Genomic DNA, 9,465 nt, shown 5'->3' on the forward strand with positions numbered 1-9,465 from the left:
TCCCTAGTCTGTGAGAAAGTGTAATTAACGTTTCGGTTATTCCCCAGTTATTATTAGGAAATTACAGTGGCCCCCTGGCAGTGTACTGGGCATTGCAGTCGGCAGGCCCAGCCAGCGTGGGGGGACAGTCCTGCCCCAGTCACAGCCCCGCGCTGAGGTCACCCACTGCGCTGGCCTTGCTGGGGACACCGCTGGATTTCCCCACAGTGGCTGGTGTGGGGTGTGGGGTGAAAGCGGTGACGGCAGCGCAGGGACGCGTCGGTCCGTGCCAAGCGGTGCTCGCACCGTGCCGAGGCCTCTTCTGCTTCTCACGCTGACCCCCACCAGTGAGCGGGCTGGGGGTGCACAAGGAGCTGGGAGGGGACACGGCCGGGACGGCTGACCCCAAGTGACCAGAGGGATACCCCAGAGCGTACGACATTGTGCTCAGCAGTAAAAGCTGGGGGGGATAAAGCGGGGAGTGTGTGGACGGGGGGGACAGGACACCCACGCACATTCGGAGTAGTGATATTTGTCTCCCCAGGTCACAGTTAGGCGTGACGGAACCCTGCTTTCCTGGGGATGGCTGCACACCCGCCTGCTGACGTGAAGTAGCGAATTAATTCCGTAGTTTGCTTTGCTTACACACGCAGGTTTTGCTTTATCTATTAAACTGTCTTTATTTCAACCCACAAGTTTTCTCTTTTTACCCTTCTGATTCTCTCCCCCATTCTGCTGGGGGGGGGATGGTGAGCGAACGGCTGCGGGGGGCTGAGCTGCTGGCTGGGGTTCAAGGCCAACACCCACCTAGCAGATGGAGGGAAGGCAGCAGATGTAATTTTTCTGTGTTTTAGAAGGGCTTTTGAAGCTGTCGCTCACAGAGTCCTTCTGGACAAGTTGTCCAGCTGTGAGAGGAGCAGGTATGCAGTGCCCTGGCTGAAGAACCAGCTGAATGGCGAGGCTCAGGGGGTTGGAGTGTCTGGGGCAACATCTGGCTGGGTTCAGGCCCCAGCAGTGTTCCTCAGGCCTCCATTCTCAGGCCAGTTCTGTTCAACATTTGCTTCAATTATCCAGATGCAGGAGTGAGTGAGTCCGTCCTCAGTAAGTGTGCAGACGGTGCTATACCCAGAGGTGCTGTGGACTTTCTGGAATGACAGGAGGCCTTGCAGAGGGATCTAAGTAGTCTGGAGCACTGGGCAATCAGTCATTAATGGCACGAAACTGAACAACTGCCAGATTCTGCACTTAGGACGGAGTAATGCCGGGCACAGGTATAAATTGGGAGGGGGGTGGCTGGAGAGCAGCCCTGCAGAAAGGGATCTGGGGGTGCTGGTTGGCAGCAGCTCCACAGGAGCCAGCAGCGTGCCCTGGCAGCTGGGAGGGCAAACCGCATGCTGGGGGGCGCTGAACACCAGCTGGCCAAAAGAGGGGGTTACCCCGCGGTGTTCAGCCTTGGTGCTGGGCACTTCAGCCTAAAAAGGATGTGAGGGTCCTCAGAGGTGTCCGGAGGAGGGCCACAACGCCAGTGACAGGGCTGGAGGGCACGGCCTGAGGAGCAGCCGAGGGCGCTGGGTTTGTCTAGTTCAGAGAGGAGGAGGCTGAGGGGCGACCACACTGAGGGGATGCGGAGAGCAAACTGCCGGTCTCTTCTCCCTGGGATCCAGGGACAGGATGCACGGGAACAATTCAAATCTGCGCAGGGGACGTTAAGGCTGGGCAGCAGGAAACATTTCTTCAGCGAGAGGGTGGTCAGACACTGCACAGGCTTCCTGCAGAGGTGGTCAATGCCCTGAGCCCGTCGGTCTAAGAGGCCTTGGGCAAGGCCCTTCACCACGTGCTTAATAACACGGCCAGGCAGTCGGACAAGGTGATTGTTCTGGGCCTCTTCCAACTGAACAACTCTCTTCCAGGGATGATTTTTATGGACTGCAGTCACAACTTAACGAAAATTGCCACTCCACTGTGCCAGGCTTCACCGGGAGCAGTACTGCCGGCACTAGGGGCGGGAAAGGCAGAGGCACCAGTGAGTGGTGCGGCACAAAAGATCCTGCTGCTCACACACTGCAGCATTCTCTGGATTATGACTTTTTTCCCCCCAAATGTCCTGCAGGATGGAGGTAGCACGGGCAGTCTCCCTTTTACCGTCCCACTGGCCCACGAGAGGATCTACAATACCTGTACGTAAGCAGGGCTGACCTGCTGTAAGGACAAGCAAAGCATTTTGGCTCTCCCAGTCGTGCTGGGGGCAGTGTCAGCCCATCCCCCCAGGGAACGTGCACTTCAGGGGCACGATAGGAGCCCTCAGCTCTCAGAGGACCCTCTTCCCCCTTTGGTTAAGCACTGCTGTGTTTAAAAAAAAAAAAAAAAAAACAAAAAAAACCCAAAAAACATACACAAAAAACCCCACAAAACTAAAATCCCTCAGTTCTCCAATGCTGAGAAAGAAGTTACCCAGGGAATGTTTCAACTGATGAAATAACCAGCAGTGAATTGCTGATCGCTCTGAACAACCCCTCTGTGTAACAGGTGATGGAACAGCGATGATTTTTATGGTCTAGGCAGGGCAGCTCCATGACAACTGCCACACCACCGTGCCAGGCTTCGCAGGGAGCAGCGCTGCTGGTGCTACACCTAACACACCACATCAGGACGCTGACACACACACACACTAATAAAACATTTAAGCAACAAAACTGCTCATTATTGCCGAAGAGGCTGCCCAAGGCCCCCTCCCCACCCAGCAATGACACCTCTCAGCGAGGAGCCACCTCTGAACATCCAGCTGACAAACACTTCAAGGACCAAGGGACGATTTTCCATCTCTCTCTGTGTTTTAAGGATGCTCTTTGCTGCCCTGGGTCAGCAGCAACCAGCCCTAACAGTCCTTCTCTGCAAATGCTACTGAACTTTCTGAAAAGGGCCAGGTCACTCAGCTCCTCACCACTTCCCTAACACCCTTTTTCTTTTTAAAACAAGGGGCTATCTTCAGGGAGCGGGAGGGGCCAAGGACCAGGTGGATAATGTAAGAAACATAGTGTTAAGGAAAAACCATTTAAGACAAAAGCCTTTTTATTAAAAATTTTTTTAAAACTTTTTTTTTAAAGTTCTCAAATTCAGCCCAGGTTTTCAGGGCTATACAGCTCACACCTTGGACTGGAAGTAGAGCTCTGCCTACGTGGCAGCCTCTGGCAGTGATGCTCCAGTGCCACCCCCAGCCTTGTCCGCAACACAAAACCTTGCATCACCACCCAGGCTCCAGAAGCTGAACGTGTGAGTTCAACCACCCCCCTCTGCAGGCTGCATTACTGCTGCCGGGGGTGGGGGGTTGCACCCAGCCAACACCCCCCTCCGCCCTTGCCCTTTTGTTTTCAGGCACAGGGTCAGTACATACAAAGGAGACAACAAACATTGTGATGCCCATTAAATAGTTTTTATTCCTTAGGACATGACTTGCATTTCCACTTGTTTACAGTACTGTAAAGTGCAACGGTATTCAACTCCCCTCCTGTGCACATGTTCAAGTATTTAAAATGCCCAGAAAATGTGGTTTTTTGTTTGTTTTATTTTTATTTTTACAGCAGCTCAGTTATGGAGTTTTAATCTGGCAAAACATACCCAGATGTGCCTACAGGTTTGGGTCCTTCAGTCTAACCCCCACCACGGGGTCCTCCAACACTAACTGCTAGTGGAATGCACTTCCCCGTGGCCTTAGTCCACCTCTTCAATGGTTGGTCCAGAAGACGCCCCACCAGATGGAGGAGCTCCACCACCCGGGAATCCGCCAGGCATCCCACCAGGCATTCCTCCCGCACTCTGGTACAGCTTGGTGATGATGGGGTTGCACACCTTCTCCAGCTCTTTCTGCTGGTGCTCAAACTCCTCCTTCTCAGCCGTCTGGAAGAGACAGAAGCTCAGTACCCGCTGCTCACAGGTGCAGTCCCAACATGAACCAGCACTACCTGGGTTACACATTCCCATTAGCCCATCTTCAGCCCCAAAGACAAGGTGCCCTGGGCAAGGGCACCGACCTACTCATTCAGCACTGCCTCACGTCCCTCCTAGCGCTGACGCCGCTCCCCGAGCAGCAGGACCTCACATAAAGCTGGGGAAGGCCCTACTGGGAAGCCAGCCAGAGCTGGGAAAACTCAGCCCTGTGCTCGCAGGCTGTGGTCGCTCAGACATCCAAGGAAGGTACTTGGACCAACATAAGTCTTTCGACTTCTGGTGGAAACTACGAATGGCTTTGGAATCACTTTCATCACAGCAACCACTACTTCTCCTCCATCCTCTTGAGCTTTATTTGTAGATTAAACACTGACCAAACACAGAACACGACATACCTGATTCTTGTCCAGCCAGTTGATGATTTCATTGCATTTGTCCAGGATTTTCTGCTTGTCCTCATCAGAGATCTTGCCCTGGAGCTTCTCATCTTCAACAGTAGCTTTCATGTTGAACGCATAAGACTCCAGGGAGTTCTTGGAAGACACTTTATCACGCTGCTTCTCATCTTCAGCTTTGTACTTCTCTGCTTCCTGAACCATCCGCTCAATGTCTTCCTTGCTCAGGCGGCCTGCAGAAAGAACAGCACCATTTCAGATCACAGGGTAAATTTTACTGAAGGATTTCAGTGGAGCATTACACCTCCCACCCCTCACAAATTCTACATTGCAAGTTTGCCTGGGCAGGCAGGCAGAGGCCTGTAAGCCATCAGGTGCCCTCATCTTAAACCCCTCCTGGACCTTCTTAGAAGCTCCTGGACTACCGCACTGAAAACACCGCTCACAGCTGTCCATCAAGGCACCCATGTATCCCAGCCAAGTTCTGACAAAGATGGACACAAGGCAGGAGTTTGCCAAGCCAACCCTCACCACAGCCAGCCAGTCTCCCACCCTCAGCAATGTGCCCTCCTTACCCTTGTCGTTTGTTATCGTGATCTTGTTCTCCTTGCCAGTGCTCTTATCCACAGCAGACACGTTCAGGATGCCATTGGCATCAATGTCAAAGGTTACTTCAATCTGAGGTACACCTCTGGGAGCAGGGGGAATTCCAGTCAGCTCAAACTTGCCCAGCAAGTTGTTGTCCTTAGTCATGGCACGTTCTCCTTCATACACCTAGGAAGAATCACCAGCACATTAAGTCTGACCACTCATTATTAAGCTGTAAGGTGCTATTAGCCTCAAGTGGCATGGTCGCTCAGACATCCAAGGAAGGTACTTGGACCAACACAAGTCTTTCGACTTCTGGTGGAAACTACGAATGGCTTTGGAATCACTTTCATCACAGCAACCAGGCATTTACTTGCCAACTGCAAGAACACAACACCTCTGGCCCAAGACATACTTTGAGTATCAGCCACATGAAGTGCTGACAGGGTCCCACAGCTCTGTGAGCACATCACCAGTTCACCCCAGCGCTGCCCACCTACCTGGATCAGCACACCAGGCTGGTTGTCCGAGTAAGTAGTGAACGTCTGAGTCTGCTTGGTGGGGATGGTGGTATTGCGCTTGATCAGGACTGTCATGACGCCTCCAGCGGTCTCAATACCAAGGGACAGAGGAGTCACATCCAACAGCAGCAGATCCTGCACGTTCTCAGACTTGTCTCCAGACAGAATGGCAGCCTGAACAGCTAGAGGAAGAGAAAACCCGTTAGGAGAGCCCTGCAACAGCTACACTGCACACTGCAGCTAAGCCCATGGCTCGCTCAGACATCCAAGGAAGGTTTTGGCCATCATTAGACTTCTGGTGGAAACTACGAATGGCTTTGGAACCTGATTCATCACTGCAAGTCAAAGGAAGCTCCTTACTGTTTTGAAAAGCTTCACTGGTTCAGGTGGAAAACCCAGGGCCTACACCGGTACGGTTCTGAGACTTCAGTTCAGACCGTACCGGGGTCGCCAAGACCACCACCCCACAGCTTTAGCATGCAGAAGGTGGGCATTTCTGCCATTACCTGCGCCATAAGCCACAGCTTCATCAGGGTTGATGCTCTTGTTCAGCTCTTTGCCGTTGAAGAAATCCTGCAGCAGCTTCTGGATCTTTGGGATGCGAGTAGAGCCGCCGACCAGCACGATGTCATGGATCTGCGACTTGTCGAGCTTGGCATCCCGCAGGGCCTTTTCCACAGGATCCAGGGTGCCACGGAACAGGTCGGCGTTCAGCTCTTCAAAGCGAGCTCTGGTGATGGACGTGTAGAAGTCAATACCCTCATAGAGAGAATCAATTTCAATACTGGCCTGCGTGCTAGACGACAGAGTACGCTTGGCACGCTCGCATGCAGTGCGGAGGCGACGGACTGCTCGCTTGTTCTCGCTGATGTCCTTCTTGTGCTTGCGCTTGAACTCAGCGATGAAGTGGTTGACCATGCGGTTGTCGAAGTCTTCTCCACCCAAGTGAGTGTCACCCGCAGTGGATTTCACCTCAAAGATGCCATCTTCAATAGTCAGAATTGACACATCAAAGGTGCCACCTCCAAGGTCAAAGATGAGAACATTCCTTTCAGCACCGACCTGGAAGAGGAGATGACATTTTTAACACAATTCACACTCTACTGCTAGTTTAGCCAGTCTGCTAAGGCTGAGTATGGGAGACAGCAGCCACGCTGAGCGTACCTTTTTGTCCAGCCCATAGGCTATCGCAGCAGCTGTCGGCTCATTGATAATTCGCAGTACATTGAGCCCTGCAATGGTTCCAGCATCTTTCGTGGCCTGACGCTGAGAGTCGTTGAAATAGGCTGGTACAGTCACTACAGCATTAGTAACAGTCTACAAAAAAAGAGAGCAAGAAAGTCCGTTAGATATGTTAACTACTCACCCTTACAGAATTACTGATTATAATATTTCACTGAAGTCCTAAACCTCACCTTCCCAAGATATGCTTCTGCAATTTCCTTCATTTTGGTTAAAACCATGGAAGAAATTTCTTCTGGGTAGAAACTCTTTGTCTCGCCTTTGTACTCCACTTGGACTTTTGGTCTGCCAGCATCATTCACCACAGTGAAAGGCCAGTGCTTCATATCAGACTGGACAACAGAATCATCAAATCTACGCCCAATCAACCGTTTTGCATCTGGAAAAGAATAGTTGGCCGTGTTAATTATGTTCACTTGCAACAAAGAGGGTCAAGTTCCTCCTAAAAAACAATGCACAAAACCCTAGAACACCCAGTGTGCTTATTCTTACTGCCTTGTCTAGACTCAGCTGCAGGCTCTAAGTCTCACCTCCGGGATAGGCAGAGCCTCACAGGCACCACGGCAGCGCTGCAGCTGCTGCACCATAAACCGCAGCGCAGCCCAGCAATCAGACCGAGACACTTAGTCAAGGCCGCATAAACGCTGCCAGGAACAACCCGCAGCAAGACAAGTTTTTAACTGTAAGGCACACACTTTCTCAAGGGCATAATTAACTTAGTAACGCAATTATATTATTCATACTAGAAGCAAGTAAGTTTTAATTCGCAGGCGGCAGCTGAGGCTTTAACCCCGCTATCAGTCAGCAGTTCTCACGAGGGGGGAACACCCGCCATCACACACGCCCATCTCGCCGCCTTACCGAACACTGTGTTGGTTGGATTCATGGCAACTTGGTTCTTCGCGGCATCGCCGATCAACCTCTCTGTATCCGTGAAGGCAACGTAGCTCGGCGTGGTCCGGTTACCCTGGTCGTTGGCGATGATTTCCACCTTCCCGTGCTGGAACACGCCAACACAGGAGTAGGTGGTGCCCAGATCAATTCCGACAGCTGGTCCCTTCGACATCTTGGCTGAGAAAATAAGAAAGAGAACCGAGCTGCAGAACTGCCCCCCAGCTAGGACGTGTCGCTACCCGCCGCCTGGGTGGCCGCCATCCGGGACCCCACCACGTGGTGCAGCGCGCGGCCCGGAGACGCCATCTCCTGCCCGGGTCACGTGGCCGGGGGGGGCGGACATCTTAGCTGCTGGGAAATGGAGTCCGCAGCTCTCGGCGTGCGCCGCGCTCGGCGGGCCATGCGGCCTGGCACAGCCCCAACCCCGCTGCCACACCGACACCCCGCCCCCCCGCATCCACCGCGGAGACGCAACGCCCCCCCTCTCGTCCCCCCCCCCGCCCCCTCGGAGCCCCAGTCACCGCGGGCGGCCCGGCAAACCCGCTCCTTCCCGCCGCCCCGCCTCCGGGGACTACAAATCCCAGCATGCTCCGCCGCCCGGCGGACCCGCTCCGCCTCTGCCCCCTCCCACGCACACCCCCAGGCGCTCCCGGCGGGAGGTAACATGGACGCCAACTGTCCTCCACCCCCTCATCCCCATTCCCCCCCCCTCCCCCCTCAACCGTTATCAGGCGAACAAGGGAAAGCGAATCGGAAAAACCGCCGTTAGGGCGGGTTTCGGAAAAAAAAACGAGCAGCAGCGCACAAGCAACCGGTGCCGCAGCACAGCGGTAATGGGGAAAAAAAACCCTGCCGCAGCGACAAAAGGGCCCCCACCCCCCAGCCCCGCCCGACCCTGCAAGGCGACCCCCGCTCCCCGTGGAAGGGCACCTCGGAAGGCTCCCTCCCTCCCGCGCCTCCCCCCGCCGACAGGCCCCGTTACCTGAGCGGCGCGGGCAGGCCGGGACGCGCACACGGAACGAAGCTCAACAAAGGCGGCAGCTCAAGAAGACCGCTCCGCGCCCGCCCCGCCGCCTTTATATACCCCCCGCAGAACCTTCCAGAAGCGCCCGCCTCTTCTCTCCGCTTCAGCCAATCCCCTCGCGTATTCCGCCGCCCATCCCGCCAATGGCCGCCTACCGGAACCCGCACCCTTCATGACGCACACAGGAACTGGGCGTACCCGCCGGCCGGCCGGTATTCTCGAACCTTCATGCGCTTTCCCCTCTCCCCCACCCCAACCACCCAGCGCTCCGCAACGCTCGTCCCCCGCCCGCCACGGACTGGGGGCGGAGCCTTGCCTGCGCGGGAGCCAATGAGAGCTCTCCAGGGGCGCCACGCAGGTGACGACACAGACGAGCGTAGGCTGGAGGAGCGGGCGGGGGTAGAGAAAGAGCACCGGAGAGCCAATGGCAGCCAATCGTAACGCGGCGCCGGAGGCTCTTTTGCATATTTCGCGCGCGAGGGGGAAGGCGCATGGCGGTGGGAATGGCCTATCGGATCGCGGGGCTGGCGGGTTCATTTGCATAGAGGGCTGCGGGCAGGGGCGCTGGGCGGGGGGGGGGCACAAAATGGAGTCGCCCAAAATGGAGGCGCCGTGCGGCGGCCGGCCCTCCCCTCCCACCGTCCCCGGGCCACCGGGCAGACCCCGCCGGGCAGACCCCGCGGCGGGCGGCTCCCGTGCCCCCGGGAGCGGCAGGGAACGGTGGTCCCTGCGGTGGCGGTCCCGCACGCTGCGAGCGGGCTGGCGGCAGCGTTGTTCGGGTCCCGCTCCTGGCAGCGGTGAGCGGCTGAGCGCCGCCAACAGCAGAGTAACGGCGGGCGAGCCGCAGCCCGGCAGAAAAGAGCGTTTCGCTTTCCGC

General features: G+C 55.5%; 1 protein-coding gene and 3 non-coding genes across 4 annotated transcripts; all 4 read right to left on the reverse strand.

Annotated features, from left to right (window-relative positions):
• Nucleotides 1-3,393: 3,393 nt before the first annotated feature.
• HSPA8 (heat shock protein family A (Hsp70) member 8) lies at nt 3,394-8,607 on the reverse strand. Its single transcript, XM_086477002.1, has 9 exons — nt 8,547-8,607; nt 7,532-7,741; nt 6,844-7,049; nt 6,593-6,745; nt 5,935-6,490; nt 5,408-5,610; nt 4,895-5,093; nt 4,320-4,552; nt 3,394-3,873 (listed from the first exon to the last, which is right to left on the reverse strand). Exons 2-9 carry the CDS (start codon nt 7,734-7,736, stop codon nt 3,688-3,690), a joined length of 1,941 nt encoding a protein of 646 aa, XP_086333128.1. The 5' UTR covers nt 7,737-7,741; nt 8,547-8,607; the 3' UTR covers nt 3,394-3,687.
• LOC147413949 (small nucleolar RNA SNORD14) lies at nt 4,150-4,246 on the reverse strand. The gene has a single exon (XR_015184012.1). It is a non-coding gene; the product is annotated as a small nucleolar RNA SNORD14 (small nucleolar RNA).
• Nucleotides 5,172-5,268, reverse strand: LOC147413950 (small nucleolar RNA SNORD14). The gene has a single exon (XR_015184014.1). It is a non-coding gene; the product is annotated as a small nucleolar RNA SNORD14 (small nucleolar RNA).
• Nucleotides 5,682-5,769, reverse strand: LOC147413951 (small nucleolar RNA SNORD14). The gene has a single exon (XR_015184013.1). It is a non-coding gene; the product is annotated as a small nucleolar RNA SNORD14 (small nucleolar RNA).
• Nucleotides 8,608-9,465: the final 858 nt, after the last annotated feature.

This window comes from Leptosomus discolor, chromosome 22 (genome assembly GCF_034619465.1).
Source record: "Leptosomus discolor isolate bLepDis1 chromosome 22, bLepDis1.hap2, whole genome shotgun sequence".
NCBI lineage: Eukaryota > Metazoa > Chordata > Aves > Leptosomiformes > Leptosomidae > Leptosomus > Leptosomus discolor.